Raw genomic sequence first — 20,561 nt, forward strand, 5'->3', positions numbered from 1 at the left:
GTGCCACAATTGTGTCATAAATAAGACTGCATTCGGCTCTAGTTGTTCTTTAGAACACTCTGGAAGGCTGTAGTAGAACACATGGGAATCAAATGATAGGCTGCTCCTCTTGGAAGTACATGTTTTACTGAGAGTTTCAGACTTTATTCTTGTATGGCTGAGAAAGATAGTGTGAATTTACAGAAAATATGCACTAATTTTAGCGTTGAGAGCTCCTTCCATAACTTGTATGGGAAAATGATTAGAAAACAGTGTTCTCTCAAACAGGATTCATGAAATCCCAGCAGAATGATTTTTCAGAGGGTAAATCACCTTAGCAGCAAATGATTTAAATGGTAACTAAAATCTGTTATCACCCTTTATATGTTCTCTTTTTTTGTGACCCTCAAAACCTGCCATTCCCTACAATGCATTTTAATGGGGTGATATCATGTATATTGGTCCCAAGATGGCAGCCATCACTTTCTGGTTGACGTGCTGACAGCCAATCAGATCTCTCCATGAGATCTGTGCTTAGGCTCCACCCAGATATACAAATTTGGATTTCCTTTAATATCTCGAAAATCACTGAACGGATTTACACCAAATAACAAAAAGCACCCTTCCTGGCCCAAGAGCTACCTTTCTGCCAAATATGGTGTAATTCTGTCCATCGGTTTGGGATGCAGTCATGCTCAAAATCCCCATTGGAATGAAAATGATAAATACACTTTAAAAAAAAAAGAAAAAATTTAACATCCCCTTTTTCTTGGCCCCCGCTTGATGGATCACCCCGTAACTTTCCATGTACAACAAGATCCTTGGGCACACTTTTTTGGGAAAATTTCATAAAGATTCAACCGTTGGCAAAGATAAAGCCAAGTCAAAGATTTTTCTACATAAACTAGGTCCTAACTATAGCTACGTACTGGAGACCACCCATAGGTTATTATATATATATATATATATATATATAAAGCCCCTATTAATGTAGTGAGGAATCTCAGCATGGATCAATATTGAGCTAAAAGTGATATGCAAATTACTCAAGTCACAAGGACTTGCCTAATCTACTTAGTGACCTTTGCAGATTATTTTTCTTCTTTGTGCTGAGAGTGACAGTAGCCAACACTTTTCCACAGTTTAGACTGGATTCTGGCAATTCTGCCCATCTTGGACTAATGAAAAAAGTTGGCGTCTAGAGAAAATTCAACGAACTCTGCTTAGATGTGGTCTTTAACTTTAAAAAGTATAATTCTGTCTCCAATTACTTGCGCCAACCTCGCTAGTTCTCCACAGGTTAAGAGGATCTTATTTAAATCAAACTGCATTTCTCATAAAGTGTAAAACAAAATAGGGCCAATATTTCTTGTTAATAAATTGAAGAAATAAAATCACACCCTGAACCTAATATCAAAAGACAAAAAAACAAACATTATTTACAGTCTCCCTAGTAGAACATACTGAGTGGGGAATAACAGCCTTCTAAAAGCTTCATACATTTTTATTTCAACTTTCGTTCAACTCGCCTCCCATAGTTCCAAGTGACTCTACCAGAGTGAATGTTGTGCTTTATAACAGTTTAATTGGATAGACTGACAAAGTCTCAAGCTAATGGCTGAAAGTGTCTGGTCAAGACACGCCAGTGGTTAAATGGGGGGCAGAGCCAAAAACAATTCAATGTGTGTTATAAGCATTAGGTTGTGTTGGTTTGACATTTGCTCTGTGCAGCAAGTCTGCCTTTTCTGCATGGTCACAACAGATGTTTGCCTTTTTCACAACCCTACCTCTGCTGGCTTTAGGACTCCGTGCTATTTACTAGTCCTAAACAGTAGTGAAGTACCTCTGCCTCTCCTCTACATCGTGTGCTATTCACTGGAACTTCCTATTTGGCCAATTCACCTTCCCTTTATGTCCAATGTAAACAGGCCTAATGTGCAACAACGACATGGAAAGACAAGTTATATGTGGATGGCAGTGTGTATTTACATCAGCCACAAAGAAGACAAAATGTATATCTACTAGAAGCACCATTGTGCTGTGGCTACATCTTAAATGCACCGCAGTGACACATGGCAGGAAAAAATATCTATCATGTAAGAAAACCCTATTTTTATATATTCCTAGGTTGCCACTAATGTATACTTTGCAAACCCCACAGAGTACATGATCATATACATAGCACACAAGACATCAGCCAGCTGCAATCTCAAATATGTTAGAAACTGGGTTTCAAGTTACTGAGATGGCTACTTAAAACTATTTTACAGCAACTAAACATTTGATTAGCATTTTGCTACATTGGCAATGGATAGTTCTTGCCTACTCTGTGGGTTTAGTACCACAAGCTACTACATATAGACTGTAAAGAAAGATGCCCAAAGCATTCTGGGGCTCTGTTCAAAATCACAGGGGGGCTGCATGGAGAGACAACTTCATGTCTACACACACCCTTCATGGTCATTCATAAATGTAACATTTCATCATCTTAACTCTGGATAGCGGGAACAAGAAAAACATGTTTACTCATGGAGTCATGCTACAAAGGGCAGGGCACCCCACAAAAATGTGAAGAGGGTACAAATAAATGAAATTGTTGCCATTATAGGCAAGGAAGAGTGATAAATGGTTTATGTCATTAGATCAGTAGTTTAATCAAGGTTATCACCAAAAACAGAAGACATGCCAAACATAAAATCGGGGGGACTTAAAATGTTTAGGGAGAGTTAGAAAAGCAATGACAGTGGAAAGAGAGCATTTCCCTCAACATACCCACAAAGCATTCCTTTATATCAGTGCTATGATCACACCACCAAAACAAATTATAAGGCTTACATGGCTGTGTTCTTTGGATTTTGATGAGGGTGTACTGCTGGATGATGCTATAGAGGCCGGGCTGATGGGAGGATCTTTCTTAAGCAGGCGGGCTTTGTCTAAGCCATTCTCTCTTGGGGAGTGTGCTGGGCTACCTCGTGGGGAAGTTGGATCCTGTGCAGTGAAGAAAATCACACATTAGGCACAACATATATATAAGACTTCCTTCCCAGGAACAACACACATATGGCAGATGTCTCTAGACTGACAAAAGTGCCACCTAAAGCTATCAGTTCTATGGGAAATTTCACACTAGAAGCCTAAATATTAATAAAGGCGAACACTGGGCTTTATCAAGCTAGGTACCCATGTATTTATTTATCTATAGATAATTATGTTATAAACCCTCCAACTGATGTTTGGTAATTATCAAACCCCAATCAGGTGAGCAATGACAGAGTTGCATCATGTTAAAGGACTTACTTATCTTGGAGACAACAAACAGCTTACATTAAAGTTCCGCTTCCAAAATCCTGACAACAAAAACTCTTAATCCAAAGAAACAGTGAAAATTGTAGAAGATTGTTTTCTGCCCAAATCCCCCCTTTATCGAGTCAATGAGATCAGTGTTTTTCGGTGTTTATAGCTGCTGGTTTTAAAATTAAGTTAGCAGAACCCATTTAGAGTAAAGGATGAATTCTGAGGAATGAAGATCTCCTCAAGGAAAAACATAATAAACAGGACAGAGTAATTCGAAATTGTATTTTGCAGAACTGCGGTATCCCTTAAATCTTCCATAAGGGCACTATAAACATGTCAATTTATTTTTCTTGGTCTATGCAGATTATGGAATACTGACGGCTGCCAAACCTCCAGGACCAGTGAAATAGGCAAACAAACGGAGGCAACGAAGATGTGTTAAAAATGAATAGGGCACAAAGCAACCCTGGATTTTGGAACATTTGAAACTTTGCCATGTCCCAAGCCATATTTTAATTAAACATCACATGGAAATGGTGTGCCTGTGCTACATTGATTGATAGTTTTGTTACCTTAAAATACACACTATTATTTTTGATATCACTACAGGTTTATGGCAGGCTTATAACAATGAATCAGCACAATTATGGGCAAGGAAAGGCCATAAAGCACCCTGAACTCAATGTTTCAATTGCTTTCTAACCTATTAAAATAAACATGAAAAATGTTACAATTCTAGACTTCAACAATGACAACTAATTAAATAAGCAATGACAAAGCCAATATGTCTGGCGAGTGCTTTGGGTAGCGACTACAACATTTTAAAAATCCGAATGCAGTGAAAATACAAAACTAAAACCGACTTCTGTCTAAATACAATCTATCTATGAGATAACTATTATAATGTGTAATGATCGAGTGTACGATTGAGATTTAAAACAGTGCATCACAAAGCAATCATTCCACAGCACATGTAGCTATTCACAAAATAGTCTTTTGAATGAGGTGAAACGGGAATGTTCCTCTAGACAGAGCTGAAGCCCACCACAGGAACATTTTAAAGTATTGGCAATAGGTCTTACAAACCCCAGCCCTGTAAAGCTAGACCTAAAAAGCATACCTTTTCAAAGTGTTGACATAGCCTATTATGAACCAATTAACATCTGGATGAGAAGCAAAACAGACTATATCTAAGCAAATAATATTTGGGAGCGGTGGTGGCTTGCAGGATTTACCAGGGGTGGGGTGGCGTGCGCATGGGGAGGCAGGGTGTCTATCCTCCGTCTATGACAGCAGCAGGCGGGCACAGGCTTCCCAGCCTGCCTTGCAGCCAATCATGATGCTGCTCAAAGTAGCGGTATGACTGACTCGGAGTCTGTGCCTGCTCACTCCAGCCTGGCAACACACTGCCAGGTTGACAGAGTACAGTGCGCATATGTGTTTGGCCAGCCTGAGTCGGCAGGCCAAACACACATGCGTGCTGAGGGGAGTTTACAGTGCATTCACCTCACTGCTTGTCACCCCCAATGCCCTGCCCCTTTAACAATGAAAGGATAATAAACTTAGTTTGTTATTCTTTCAATGTTAAAGGATTTGCAGTGGTTGCTGCCATTGCGGAAAAGCCGCCACTGTTTGGGAGCACTTAAACTTATATTACGAAAACCTATTATTGCTAGATGAAAGCATAAATTGCATCCAACCAACAATCGCTTTTCTGAGTGTCTGATGAAGAGTTTTCAAAGCATGCAATTCACAACATCTCTTCCACCATCAAATAACCAACAGAACACGGAATCCAAATAGAAGTTATTTGGTAACACACATGAAGTGTAGTAGGCATTTCCTTTAAAGTTGCTGCCATTCTTTTCCAACTATAAGACTGAAACCCATGTCTGTCTGAATTACCCTTCAAACCGGATCAGAAATGGCATGTTGCACACTAGAGTAAAAAAGGAAGAAAAAAATAATACAACAACTCGGGCCAGGGCTTAGGAGTATGGTCACCTGCTCAACAACACCAACTAGAATCCAGTGCCACGTCACATATGGAACCCTGACATCAAGTAAGGAAGATTACCTAGAGGAGCATGTTAACAGTTATATTACAGGATGTCTCTCAGCAAATATACTGTGGTCTTTTTGCCCAGTAGATCTCTTAAAACAGATTGCGGAAATGTTACTATCATGACCATTTATACACTTTAGAGTTGGTTATACATGACCGAGAACCACAATTGTTCCGATCTGATGCCTGTGCATACAGATCATGGAGGAGGCACCAGATAATCAAACATCGTAATCCCTACTGCTCTACAAACGTGCAGGTCAATGGGGCTACTACTGTGTAGCTCAACAAACAATACACTTCCAAATCCTATCTATGGCCCTCCCACATCCTGATCCCCAGATTTAAAGAGTACACCCTACAACTGAAAATATTAGACATTAGACATTCTGAAATTAAGACAATCTGCTACACATGGCACATCTCCAAGAATGAGAGCACAAAGATATGTATGCTGGGGAACTATTAAGAGCCTGATATCCTACTGCAGGCAGTGGAGTAGAAAATTAAGTTGAGTTAATCTTAGAAATCATTTGAAGGCATGTTGAGAAAGTTCAAATGATATTTATTAAAAGGGATCTGGGTACGCTTTTAATTAGTGGAAGTATTGGCTCCTTGCCCTAGCTGGACATTTATTTTGTGGGTTTTTTTAAGTCCTAAATGTATTTGGCAAAACGAACCCTCAGTGTCAGAGCTGTTCAACTGCAACCAAGAATACAACATCTGACAGAAATATCGGGTACAGCTCTTTCCCAAGTGTCAGACCAACAGTTCAAGTCCGCTCTCGTCGTGGTTGATGACTTTAAAGTAAACATTTCAGCACACAAAATCATGCTTTAGCAGCTAAAGAGATCGGCTGTTAAGTTTAATTAAGAGCAGTAAGAAATTCTGAAGTCAGATGAAAAAGAAAACAAACCTCATTGGAAACATCAACGACCAAGTTGTCATCACTCTTTTCAGCATCACTGTCCTAGAATGGAAAATACAAAATGTACTCACAAAAACAAAAACAAGCATTTGCAATGCAATGGGTTTCGCATTTGCTTGAGCTCGAGGAATTAGCATTGTAAACTCGTAACCGGACTTTTCTTGCCACATAAATTGAAAATGAAAATACAACAGTTTCACATAACTAACTGGACTTTTCTTGCCATATAAAAGTTTCACATAAGCGAGCTGACGGCCACCGTCATTGCAAACCAGAAACACAAAGGGAAATAAAAGGTCACTAGTAGTGAAACCTATCGGCAAAAGTGCAATTGTCCACGTAACCGGCAAAAGTGCAATTATCTACGTAACTGGCAAAAGTGCAATTAACTATGTAACTGTGTTGATGTCATGCAAAGCGCTCGACTTCTGCCAAGCGAAAAGAGAAAAAGTAGTCCAGAAACCAGACAGAAAACGTGGAGCCTCGTATGTTTTCAGTACTTGGTCGCTGCGCTCTAGGATGGCTAAACACCAGAAAAGGCATGACTTATGCGTGCCTTTCACTAATGAAAGCAAGCAGATTTTAAAAGGCAAGCCCACGGACCATTGAAAGAGAATGACGTGACATGGGTGTGGTTCGAAGCCCAAAGAGAGATTACAGCACAGGACAGAGCATTTAACAAAGGAAAACGATTACCAGGCAATTCCATATCATGAAGGTAAAGGTCAATCAATCTGTTAAGCTTCCTAATATGTATCCGAATGCCTAATGGCAGAACAGACGGTAACTTTAATTTAAACACGTATTACTGTGTTAAGGGAATTAGGGCCAATTGCAGAGTAAATTTCGTACTGTTCGAGCATAACAGAACAAAAAACGAGTATATTTTTAAGAATCTGGATGCCTTTAAAATGCTGGATTTCTTGCTACTAATCCATTCAACATCCTTAAAAATTGAGGAATTTCTCTCCAACATATCAAGAGTCCTTCATATTCTACCCGCCAGAAAAAAAAAATCAAAACTAGAAGTGGTCACGAGGTAATAAACTTTAGGTTTGTATAGCAAAGAAAAAAGTTAAACACCACACATACGTAACGAGCCGGCATTTCTTTCTCCTCAGTCTTCTGTTTCTTGCTCTCAGAGGAGTAATCTGTAGAGTTCCTGTGTTTCTCTGCACCCCTAAAGCTGGCCGATGGAGACACAGAAGAGCTCTGGAGGGGGAAAAACAAGAATGTGAATATATACATTCCCTGGCAATTCTGGACAATTTTTTAAAGAAGGCAATTAATAGACCAAAGTATTTATAGTGACATTATATGGTATAACATAGTATGAAATTTACAGTCAGCACAAAAGTGGCATATTTCAGCCAATAAAGCTTGCTTGGCGAGTAACAGGGTCCTAAGCCTCTGGGTGGGAAAATGTATTGTTGGCATCAAAGTAACAATCACAAATGCAACCTGTCAGCAGAATAATTTTATATATATATAAAAATATTTTGCTGATAGGATGCATTCGTGATTGTTACTATATACACACACACACACATATATATATATATATACACACACACACACAGCCATATATATTACCTACTTATGGTTGCCAGTACGTAGTTCTAGTTAGGGCCATTTTTTTCCACAGAAGGAGCATTTTTTGTTTTGCCAATAAATTTGGCTCCAATTGGTGAATCTTCACAAAATTTTAAAAATGTAAACTTTAGTCGGTTCAGCAGCTGTGCTGAGAGTTTTGGGGGGGATCCGTCAAGCAGGGGATCAGAAAAAAAAGAGGGGTCCTAAAACACCTTTCCCCCATTCTATGTTAATTGGATTTATCAGATTTTTTAACATGACACCAGCCCAAACTGCTGGACAGAATTACACCAAATTTGGAAGAAAGCTAGCTCTTGGTCCACAAAGCTGGCGTAATCCCTTGAGTAGTTTTGGAGACACACAGGGCTGGGCGGTTATAGGGACTTGTCCCCAGGGACTGGCAGCAGGCCAGGTCCTGTGGCCAACCCTCGTCGTACGGGGACAAAGGCAGTGCACAGCGTTTGTTGCATTAATGTATTGTAATTAAAATGACTTTACATTATAATTAAAAAAAAAAGAAAATTAAAAATTCACGTTATAGTTAGGAAATAGAATTAAAAGGGCTTAGAAATTCACTTTAAAAAAAAAAAAAAAAAAAAGGTTACAGGGCTATTGTGAGTTCTAAATTTAATTGCACAAAACCTTAGAAATTCAGCAGTTAGAGTTATTTAAAGTAACTATAACTCGTGACCTAAGGGATCTATAACTCATGCCCCGCCATCCACTGCTAATTACCCCAGGTACTACAGCACTTATGACAACTTATAACGTCAATTAAAATATCAATGAAAGATCAGAAGTTAAATTATTGAAGAAAAAATTGTGCATGGTGTTAAAGTTACCTTAGGCTGCGAGTTATGGTAACTTGAAATAACTATCACTGCTGACTTCCTAAGGTTTTGTGCGACTAAATTCAAAACCCAACCATAATGTCCCTGTAACCTTTGTTTTTAAAGTGAATCCGTCTCTCTTTCCCAACCCCTTCCCCTCACCCGCTCAAACCTTACAAATAAATTGAGATTTCTGGCAAATGGATGTACATAGGTATCACCTAGTTCAGTGATACTCAAAGTACGGCCAGGGGGCCGCATGCGACCCACCTGACCTTTACACGTGGCCCCCAGGTCAAGAGCAGCACTGGGCTGCTGTTTTCTTCACTGTTAAATAAATAGGCAATCCTGTATTTAAAGCTTAATTGAAGTTCATACGAAGGTCGTAACTAGCTTATCCTGCACAGCCTAACTTTAAGAAACACCTTTATTTTAAAAGTCGTCTTGCAGCAAAAGTGTAAAAATATAAGGTATTTTCAAAGTTCAGAGTGTAGTTCATTAACACGAAGAACCGTTTCCCCCAATACATCACTTTATACCAGTGCACTGAGAAGTATTTTTTTAAGCAATAGTTTTCAAACATGAATTTACATTCATTCTTCCCCCCCAAAAAAAACCCTGAAAATAATGCAAGTCAGTTGTTAAGTGCACATTTTGGGCTGGGATCCTAGAATAGTATAGTAATAAAACTTTAGTTTATTAAATCAAACACAGGAGAAGTTTTTGTACAATGCACACACAGAAGTTTTGTATTTCAATTATTTCAATGTCCTTTTATATATTATAACGAAGAATAAGGAGGGATAGTGAAATTAAACAATTGCCTAGGATCACACAATATAGGGAAGCTGGGAATAATCCCAGGTTTTCTGGTTTCTCATTAAGCAATCCAGCCAATGGGTGTATATGCTTCGCCTCCCCTACCTACACCCACCTTTCAGGCACCGCCTCCCCCTTTCCTGGTTTTAAGCCCCCACACCCCAACCGCCACCCTTGTATTATCAATGCAGCCCTCGGTCACATCTCAGTCAAAACCTTTTGGCCCCTGGGAAAATGTTTGTGAGTACCCATGACCTAGTTGTATGTAAAAGAATGGTGCTTTGGTACTTTTTCATAAATATCATTATTGTATCGAAAGGCACTACAATGGACACCACTTGCACTCTATTTTTACTTGTCGATAGGACTGCAAATTGCGCTGCCGTGCAAAAACTGAATAATAAGGTGTTTTTTTCCACAAAAACTATGCCTGTCCAAAAAATGAAAATGAAATGCACAGACACCTTAATTTCAGATGCCTTAAAACTTGCTGTGCTTCCACCTGCCGTGCTACATAGGTCTTGACTAAAAACTGGGTCATAAAATATCAGATAATAAGCCTATCAGTAGTATGTTGTTTGATAACCACGCAAAGTTATAATCGCCCGCCCCTTGCTTCCTCTTGGTACTACAAGTGTAGAACAGGCACTTTAGCAGTATTTGCAGAAACTAGTATTTCACACTGCGAGTGCTCTGGATCAATATACAGTACACTCCCAATCATAACTGCTTAGTAGTCCTTATGGGACAACATAATCACAATGTGTGCAGCTGAAAGCAAAAGCTGTGCTAAATGAGTAAAAAGTTAAGTTTACAACCAAGGTACAAAAAAAAGCAATATAGGGAGAGAGGGCAGAACAGATAGGAACAGAATAGTAGAAAAAGGGAAGTATGTTAGAACGTAATCTCGCTGGAAATAAAACGAAGGAATGTCCTTTATTCAATTCCAGCCCAGGTATACAACATTAATGCTGCACTGAATTGAATTTTGCAGTGGTAAATTTACACTATGACCAGGCTAAAGAGTCAAACAGTGCTAAAGTTCATACTCCGAGCCTGAGTATTAGGTTAAAGGATCTTTGATAATGTCTCAGTAGAAACAAAAGGGCTCAAGTACATGCAAACACACATCAAACCCACCTCCCACTGTCGTCTTCTAAAAGCTCGACAGATGCAAGGTCTGCTATTGGCCTATCTGGTTAGATTACAAAGAGTACCAACAATAATGATCAGAAACAATGGGTTTGGAACCCCCATGTATAGGCTTTTCTCAGTGTGTCCACAGCACATCACTTGCTATGGGGCGTGTGCACTGGGCTCTAAGATACAATCAAGGAGATACACTGCAATTCCAACAATCTTTGCTAGATTGTGACATACGTTGTTGTAATCTTGTTTTCTACCTGAAAAACAGGATGTATTCTATGGACTATTGTGAAAGGTGACCTTATATTCAACTAAGTTTATTTCCAGCAGTTGAACTGCTGCAAGGGTTTAACATACATTTGCACTATGTGGGAGGCACCACTTCCAGATAAACAATTTGGAGTCTTGACAACAAAGCTGACTCTAGTTAAAATTAATTTAGCAGTTTCAGTTTAACTCCCAGCAGGCCTGCTAGCCTGGTTTGGGCATTATATCATCAGATCCTCTACTTACAAACTGCCACTAATGCAGAAATGTCTGTGCTGAACTTGGCATACACACTTCCCCACTAATTACGCACCCCAGGAAAAGAAAGGATTTGGCTACAGAAATAAATGTTTTGGTGAAGCTCATTGACACTCTCTCCCTCGTAAAGAAATTCCTCTATTTCTGGGTCTCTGATGATGGCAGGGTAATTGCAGAGAGTCATTTCCATTCCAACTGGAATAAAAGTAATAGTACTAGTGATCAGGTGCCGGACACGTTGGGGCCAGTCAAACTCCAGTCCTCCCTCCTCCAATGCATCAGGCATCACCCTTCCCATTTCCTAACCACAATGCTAACCCCGCAAAATGACCATTCTTGCGCTAGAATATATTAATTGCTCAGGGCATATTTATTAGGCATCATAAACACTACTAAGACCATTTCTAAGTAAAATGATTTTCATATTTACAATATGTACAGTAGCGAGGGTGATGATTTGATACACTAACTTTGAAAATCTCCTACCAACATTCTCATATTTCTTAAAAACTGTCACCGTCATGGTTGATCACCCCTTAGATCCCCTATAAAATCACCTAATTTAACTGGCATAGGCCTGGGGAGAAAGCCCCCTCGCAGATCCCACCATTAGTCTGTTACAAGGCAAACCTATCTGCTCACTCAAGATAGTGGGAGCATAGGCCAGCATGGTAGTTGGTCACCTAAAAAAACAACCATGCACATCAGAGCCACCCAATACTGGGAACCCCGCCTCGCACCAAAACGGGAGATGGGCATCAGCAACCAGGCCATATCCTGGTGCAGCCACCATCCCCTCTGGCATTTCCAGAGGTGTAATGCTGTGGACAATCGCTCTAGCGGACATCCCCAGCCCTTCATTAGAGACCTTGGTATCCCAGCTCTCAGGTTGAGCCAACAGCTTAATACCAATTCCATCTTGAGCTCCCCTGAACTTATATTCCAGATGCCAAGGCTGCCCACCTATTTTGTGGCCAAACACGACTCTTTCTCCAGGCTTCATGGACAGGAAATAAAATCTCTCAGGAACATGTGAGCTACAGGTAGTGGGAGGTTGGGAAAAGAGGTCCTGCATGGAGAAAGGGAAAACAGAGTGAGCCAACAATTGCCAGGGGCAGCCAGGCAGGAATGTGGCAATGAGGTGAGGAAGCCCTTTATGTGCCATGCCCAGCCACCACTGCAGCCCCCCCGGCAACCAATGGTTGTGTGTGCGACGTAAAGTCTGCAAAGAAAAAAAAAAAACAATGCAACCACAGTTGGTCCACTGCCCCAAATTGACAAACCCACTTGCTCCCTCAAGATAGAGGAAGCATGGGTCAGCATGAAAGCTGGTCCCCCAAAAAATAAGCATGAGTGCCTCAGCCACCCAATAATGGGAATCCCCCTGGCCCCCTAACATGAGACAGGGTAGGTGAACAGGGCCATATTTTGGTACCCTAGAGCAGCCACCATACCCCCTTTGCACTCCCAGGTGCACAATGGAATACCCCCGTTAGGCTGTGGAAATCTTTATAGGGGGAGCCGCCAGTCCTTCACTAATGACTGTGGTATCCCACCCTGGGTTGAGCTAATGGCTTAAAAACAATTCCATCTTCACATTCCAGATGCTACAGTTTTCCATCTATTGTGTGGCCAAACATGACTCATCCTCTGCCTCAGGCTTGGATGGTTCCTTGACCAGTCAGTACCTCCCTAGGATTGCAAGAAATGCTGAACCGTGATAGCCACCAAGTTCTCTAAAACAGCTTGGCTGCCCCTGGTTGATAAACAACCCCCATCTTTGTGGAAGAATGCCACCCCCCTCTGCAACCATGGGGAATTGTCCTATGCCAAGCCGTATTGAGCAACCTCCTCATTTTACTATGCTCCTGATTGATTAGTTGAGGCTCTTAGATGACCAGCCTGACTTCCAAAAGTTCCTTGTGAAGATGTGTGGCCATGCAATGACTGTGGCTGGGCACGTCCTACCCAACCAAGAAATTTTCACCATCAAGTTCTCAAATCAGGACCTTCCCCCCAAGGTTGCCAAGTCATTGCCACAGATGTGGAAAATGAGTGCCAGTGGCAGGAGCCCCCTGCGTATCACCTCCTCAACTAGCGGACGTAGCTCCTGGCTGGTGGAGGAAAACATGGAGTGCATCGCCTGAGGCAGCCAGACAGGAAGGAGGTTATGTGAGTAGGCCCCTTATTTAAACTGTCAGGCCACCCATTCCGGCCCCTCAGGCAACCCTGTTAGTGCACAGGCAACCAATGTTTCCGTCTTGCGGTAAAGCTAGCGAAAATTCAAGCAATGTGACTACAGTTGGCCCTCTGCCCCAAATTGGCCCTATCTGGCCTGCACCTGTCTCAAATGCTTGTAAGTCTATGGCAAGGCGGCCCCCAGTCCAGAGGCAATGGTTCACAATTCACATCACGTCTCTTATAGAGTGCACTCAATACTTGAAAAAACATATTTCCAAAAAATTAAACGCTTCCTCTTAAGAAACGTATGTGCATACAGCATACAGCATTCAGCATAGCCATCAGTAAACTGCCTAACGGCCTCCATCAACAACAACTGTACCAGCTATTATTACAAGGCTACATTTGCGGAGTGGAAATGTTTCAGCAACAGAAAGTACATAATATTAACAAACCAAAGTTACAAAATTTAATAAATCAACCCTGATGCTCTAAACAAATAATGCTCTATCTAGTAACAAACAAGGTTATGGTTAACTCTCCAGCCCAGTCCACCACCAGAGGCATACATTACAAACATTTGACACTAAAATATTTTCCACACCATAAAGGTATTTATTAAGTGCAACGGCACAGGAGCAAGCAAAACAAAGAAATAACGGTGCATAAAATTCACAGGGTGTGTTGCCCTAAACAGCAAGTGAGCTTGACACAAACTGGCTCATCACAGGCACTGCCAGATCTATGCTTCACTGGAAATAACGGCCATATCAAGACAGTAGTTCTACGAATGCTGAACCGACTACCCCATAACTACTCAGGACACCAATGACAAGCCACAGTGGAAGTAAATAACCAGACATTTGGCATGACAACTGAACATGTAACTAGAACAAAAAAAAAAAAAAAATCACTTAAAGTTTCAGGCAGGAAAATACTGGGTTAGGATTCTATAGCAATACCAGTAAAACAACAACACATGCTTCACTTTTGTCAAAAGGCCAGACTAGCCCTTAAGAAATCTTCAGCAAATCAATCCACTAGCTAAGTGTATGCTTAGTTGCTTAAAGAAACTTGAACAAGACGACATTAATTACATCTGGAGAGATATACATGGCCCTAGTGATCTCATACCGATATGGAAAACACACTTTGCCATCTCTTATGCAAGTAAAAGTCCTAGGGAAAAGACATGGCCGCCCTTGATCGATTAGCCTTTCTTGTTACATACTGAGATATGAAAGTCAAATAGTTTTACAACAAAAAATGAAATTAAAAAATCTCTACTCAGTTGTCAAGGAGGCTATACAAAGATAACCCTTCAGAGACAACAATTTATCTGGGGTTTATAAATAAAATTCAATTTAAGAAGCACATTTGTAAACTAAAGTATCTAATGTAATGTAATGTAATTCGAGATTTATAAAGCGCGTTCCTACTCAAAGAGCATCGAAGCGCCATCTAAGTGGCATTACGTTTCATTACACATTGTATTAAAGATGTATAAAATATTAAGTGGAAAAATAATTAGTAAGTTTTCAGGTGTTTCTGTTACAATTAATTTTGTTATCTGTTCCACACATACGCTCTTACTTGCCAAACCACTCGCTTGGACATGCAACTCGATACCCTTCGAAACCCTAACATGTTACCTAAAAAAATTAGCCCCTGACAAGTACACACCATAGGATACCTCTACAATTAAAGAAAACATTTGGATGCCCTATAGCAACACCCAAATATTAGAATTAACACAATCATTTCAAATTCTTCTTAAGACTTGCTATCAGTTGTCTCTCTGCAAAGAGAACTTCATACAACAGCAGATGTCTGGAAAACGGTGTATTGTGTATTACAGCACAAACATAAACAGCACTGGCAATGCCAATAGGTCTGGCTCATTAATGAAAGTGCCTCTTCAGTCAGAGATAGGTGTGTGCACTCAATAAGCAGTTATACATGCATTCTGTCACTCATCCTTGCACTTACATATCCTTTCACCCACTTAAACAATAAAGCACACACACACAAACTCAATAACAAAATAAATATATTGAAAAAATAAAACATATTTCTGATTAAATATGGTGTGCGTATGCTTGCAATAAAAAAATAAAAGCAGGGGTTTCTGTAGGAGGCTGGCACTATCTGGTTTGCAAAGCTAGGCACACTGTGCAGTGGGGTTCAGGCAACTACATGTTGCTTTATGGAGGTAAAAACTAGACCACTCTTATGGTAGCTTGGTCGAGCAGTTAGGCTAATCTTGGAGAAGTGCAAAGCATTTGTTGTACTCACAGTATCAATAAATGAGACCACACACTCAACAGAATAACTTGAGACCAATTTACAGAAATACTTCAGATTTTTAGAAGATTTTAAAGAATAAGATCATCAAAATCGGGTAAATACTTCTTAAGTTATGAATTTTTGAAGTTTAAGTAAAAATAGTATTTTTGTGCGTAATTATGCACCATAGTTAGAGAAAATACTTGAAAAATGCACATAAAATCAGGCAATGCATTTACCAATGTCACCTTTTGCAGGTATGTTGAGGTCATCGGTGGGAACTATGGATCAGAGAGAGAAGTTCAGGTGGCTCCCGGTTTTGTAGGGAGCAGCTGCCGAAAGTCGTTGGAGCTGGTACCAGGTCACTGCAGGGGGACCACAGAAAAAGCACTGCACAGGTGCTCTTGAAAAGGTACGTCTAGTGGGTTACCTTGGAGTGTCAAGGTCGCAAAGGGTGGGGGACCCTTAGAGCTCAGCTCGATCTTCGGTGCAGGGCACAGGGCGGCCGAGTGCAGAGCAAATCAGTGAGCCAGGAGTTGTGCGCTAAGGTGCGCTTGGAAGAGTTAGGGCACTTTAAGGCTCGGTTGCAGGTCAGCAGGGTGGGAGCTTCTAGTGGTTGCTTCAGTCCCTCGACTAGGGCTTCCTCAATTTCCTTTTACAGTCCGGAATGGACTGTCCTTCTTGGTGTCCGATGCTAGGTGACCAGTGCCCAGGGCTATTGCACGGTTTGGCCACTGGACGGCACAGTGCCACCAAACTTGGCAAACATGCCGTGTTTGCCCTCACAGTCTGTCGGGGGAGTTTGGTCCAGCTGTGGCATCCGGTTCCTTGGTTAACAGCCGGTCAATGAAGTGCCTTTCCCTGGGTTTTTGGCTGCACGAGTGATGCCTTCACTCTGGAAAGAGATTTTCCAAGTGTGGAGGTCCTCTGGGGATTTGAAGAATCTGTCCAAAGTCCAAGGAACCCCTCAGCGGCGACTGTCGAGTCCTGGGTGCAGCAGGCAGAGTTTGGCACCTTTTCTTGGTGCAGCAGGTCTTCAGTTCTTGAGCCTTGTGTCATTTTTGTTGCTAGTCTTCTTTCGTCCTTGGAATCTAATCTCTTGGTCTTGGGATGCCCACTAAACACTGTATTTGGCGGGCATTTAGGGGAGTACCTGGTAGTGACCAATGGGTCATCTACCTTAGAATGGCTACACTCACTAAGTGACCAATTCCCGTGGGCAGAGGTAACTTCCCTACACCTGATTGGTTATTTTCCTTCCATGCATGATGGCGGAAAATGAATTGGAGATGTCACCTCACATGCAACACACTTTAGGCGTGGTGCAAGCTGGAGCTGATGACAACTCCTGTCCTTTGTGTGCTTTCGTACTGTTGCTTCTGCCAAAAGTGGGGGTTTGCAACATGGGGCGCCATCCGCTGCTAGCAAAAGGCTTGGCGGGCAAGGGAGGTAAGCCCTTTGAAGCTCGCGAGCAGAGCAGTGCACATTCTTGAGGGAAGGGGGGTTTTCATCTCCACCAAGGAAGAGCTTTGTTCTGGGACCCAGAGAGCAGGATCTCTCATCCCAGGGTTCTAGAATCTTGTCTGGTGGTGTCAGGATGGTTGTGACCGGCCAGCAACCATGCCAGGGTAGTTGGCTTTTGTAGGGGATACCTCTAAGGTGACCCCTAGGTAATTTTGTAATAAATCCAATACAGTTTGGATTTATCTTTCTGAGTTGTTTGATACCAAACAACCCAGGGTTCAGAGTGGCCATCATGTAGCTGTGAAACTCATACTCATCAGTGTCCAGCACATGCATTAAATTGCTGCTCTGTTCACTTACTATGTCCCAGGTTTGGCAAGGACACAGTAAGGCATATTAATCATGCATCTATGCCCACACATACAGTATAGTGTGCCCTGCCTTAGTGCTGGAAGGCCTGCCAGAGGAGTGACCTACCGATAGTGCATGCAGTGTGTAGTAGACAGGGCACACAGGCTAGGTGGCATGTCAAGTTTGTCTTTTGGGATTGCATCAGAAGAACACTCAGCCTGCAATGGCAGTGTCGGATGCATGGCCCTAGAGGGTGGCACAATCTGTGCTGCTGCCCCCAGGAGCCTACCCATACTACCCCATGCCGTGGGTACCCAAGTACCATTTTACTAGGGACTTAAAGTGGCACCTAAAGGTGCTGCTAATTGTGCCAATGCATCACAACAGATTCAGGTAAATTGATCAGGTCCAGGGAACCTGGTTAGCAGGGGCCCTGGGCACTAACAACTTTGACAATACATCAAATTCCAGGCAGAAAGTTGGGGCTAACCATGACAAAAGACGCCACCTTGCAACTGTATTGTATAGAAAGTTCCAGCATGGCTAAAACATCTAGAAGCAATACGTTGGCCATCATGGAACAGTAAAACAGTGATATACTAGAACCTGTACTGTTCCATGATGGTAGCCTAGTTTAGAGACAGTGATATGTGGAATGCAGCTCTCACGGCAGATGAAATGAGTGGCAAAGAAGCAGGCTATTGGCAGTGTCTTAGGAACCATAGTGTGCTCTAAAACAAAATTTAAAAAATGAAAATATAGCAAGTGGACATGAACGTGACGTATAAAAGGAGAAAATAAACTAAAAGATTCTCCCAACAGCCCTGGCACTGAAGCACACTGACCTTCAGGCAGATGTGGCCATGTGGAGTTAGAGAAAAGCTTTTCACTCAAAGATGCAAGAGAGCCAGTGACTGTAGTGGATCCGCCCACCCATTACCTCGTGCTGAATTTGGTCATGGATGGAAACAGAGAAAAGGCCCCTCATACAAACGAACAACAGAAGAGAGCTAACCCAGAGCACCCCTATATGTATAAAAATAGAGGAGAGAAAGAGACAGAAAGAAAGAGTGTGGGTGTCTGTGAGTGAGTGTGAGTGTCTGTGTAAATAAAACAGTGGCATTTGCCACTGCATGGAACACCGTTTGACCAATCTCCATGAAACTTTCCCAAAAAAAGTTCATCCACCTCAGCTCCTTTCTGAAAATCTTTGCATCAATCTGTCAAGAAGGGGCCTAGAAAAAAGGGGTCCCTAAAAACGTTGGTTTTTCCATTATAATTTTAATAGGAAACTTCTGGTCAGCTTCCTAAACAAAACAGCAGACCAAATTGCACCAAATTCGGAAAAACATTATAACTTTACTCATCACTTATGCTTTTGGTAAGCATCTGTTTATCGGTTTGAGAAATTAGCATTTGAAGAGGGGCTCAGGTTGGTTTTGAAGGGATTAAAATTTAGGGACATATCTAGACTGTTGGTGTCCAAATTGTATCTGAATGGCCATTTTAAAGAAGACTATTGAATCTTGAATTGCATGATTATGGTATTATCACTGATGTCATCAATGTTGTCTGAGATGTCATTTAGCATGTCATGAGTGATGTAGTAAGTGAGGTTATAACTAGTGCATAGCGACGTTCCAAGTTGAAGTTAATTCAGTAAACTGTAACTGGTGAATTTCAGAGATTTTTTTGTTTTTTAAATGTTAGTTTTTATGTTATTTCAACATCTAGTTATAACATCTATTTAATCTTTGCTGTTTTAGTGTGTGTGTATGTGTGTTTTTATTGAATATGTTTCATTACACTATCCTTGACTGGCAACTAAGCTTCTCGGGCTACCAAAGACACTGTTGCAATAATTTTTACAGATGAAATATTCTTCCCCTACGGTTATCACATGGGGCAAATAATCAGCATTAAAAAAAAGCTTGCCTGTAAAGCTAATCTGTGAAATTTCATGTCCGTAGACTATCATTGTGCAGTAACAATCAGCCTTTGAAGGCCTACTGAGATTAACATGTGTTTCAAAATAAATAAAGCAGGCCTGTTGCTTTTGTCATAACTTTTCATAATAATAAGATCACATCCGTGGCATTTGAAATAACTTTTTCCAATGAACCAATCAGGCCTTTAGCCTTAGCGTTCATAAGAAACATAGTTCTGTATTGTGCATATGTTTTTACACAAGGCAACCATTAGCTGTACTGTAATAAAATTACGAATGTGTTAAAAAATACATCTGTCAGAATAATTTAAAATGCCTCTTAAAGGGGCCTAACAAGGATTATCAAATGGCAAGTCTTATATATGCACGATTTGTCAGTCTGAGTAAACAATACCAAAAACTTTGACTAGTACAGTAGCCTCTAAAATTTCAGGCAACAAAAGACCTCTTTGCATCTTAAAATTCCTACTAACATATGGTTTTCACAATATGTCCGATCTTTTGCCTTCATTGTCACCTTTCATAAATCCAGTAGAAGTGAGTTGCTCCCATCACCAACTCACTCCTACTGTATTGAGCATCGGTTTTCCAACAAGGCATAGTGTGCTATGTAATCACTCTTTTTTCAGTGGAAACACAAAACTTCGGTTCAATCAGATGATCTACTCAAGGAAAGCAATACGTGGCCTGCGCCTAAACCCCTTTATCACTAGTACTTCTGAAAGTTCTTTTTTTGTTGACAACACCTGGCTGTCAAGACAGACCTACAAATGCGTCCTCAATCACTTAAGACAAAGATCAGAGGTGAGCAATTTTACTTGATTTTAGAGCTAGTTAAACTTGTATTGTTATCAGTCATGGTACTTTTCAGAATTCTTAACCTGTTACCAACTACTCGGTAGCCATAAAAATATGCTTAAGTTACAAAGTAGTAAACTACTCAGTATCATTCTAAAACCGTCAGGTATGAATTGGCACATCATGTGTGTCATTACATACAAAACATTAACAGATAACAAGTAAATAAGCTACTGACTCCTGGCTACAATGGAAAACAGCAATCTGTTGGTAGTTGAAAGCGTACAACCTGGAAAGAAACAAAACAGACACCTACTGGATGAGAAATAGGCTTTCTCACACGAAGAAACTAAT

At 41.0% G+C, this 20,561-nt stretch overlaps 1 protein-coding gene across 4 annotated transcripts in view; it reads right to left on the bottom strand.

Moving 5' to 3' along the window:
* LOC138288505 (transducin-like enhancer protein 4) overlaps positions 1 to 20,561 on the bottom strand; it is a 241,622-nt gene that overhangs the window by 35,423 nt on the left and 185,638 nt on the right. For all 4 annotated transcript variants that reach the window (XM_069230061.1, XM_069230055.1, XM_069230063.1 and 1 more), the window contains 3 exons: positions 7,359 to 7,478; positions 6,255 to 6,308; positions 2,815 to 2,967 (listed from right to left, as the gene is read on the bottom strand). In XM_069230061.1, coding sequence (XP_069086162.1) covers positions 2,815 to 2,967; positions 6,255 to 6,308; positions 7,359 to 7,478 — 327 coding nt within the window. The remainder of the gene's footprint in view (positions 1 to 2,814; positions 2,968 to 6,254; positions 6,309 to 7,358; positions 7,479 to 20,561) is intronic.

Source organism: Pleurodeles waltl, chromosome 1_1, assembly GCF_031143425.1.
Source record: "Pleurodeles waltl isolate 20211129_DDA chromosome 1_1, aPleWal1.hap1.20221129, whole genome shotgun sequence".
Classification (NCBI taxonomy): domain Eukaryota; kingdom Metazoa; phylum Chordata; class Amphibia; order Caudata; family Salamandridae; genus Pleurodeles; species Pleurodeles waltl.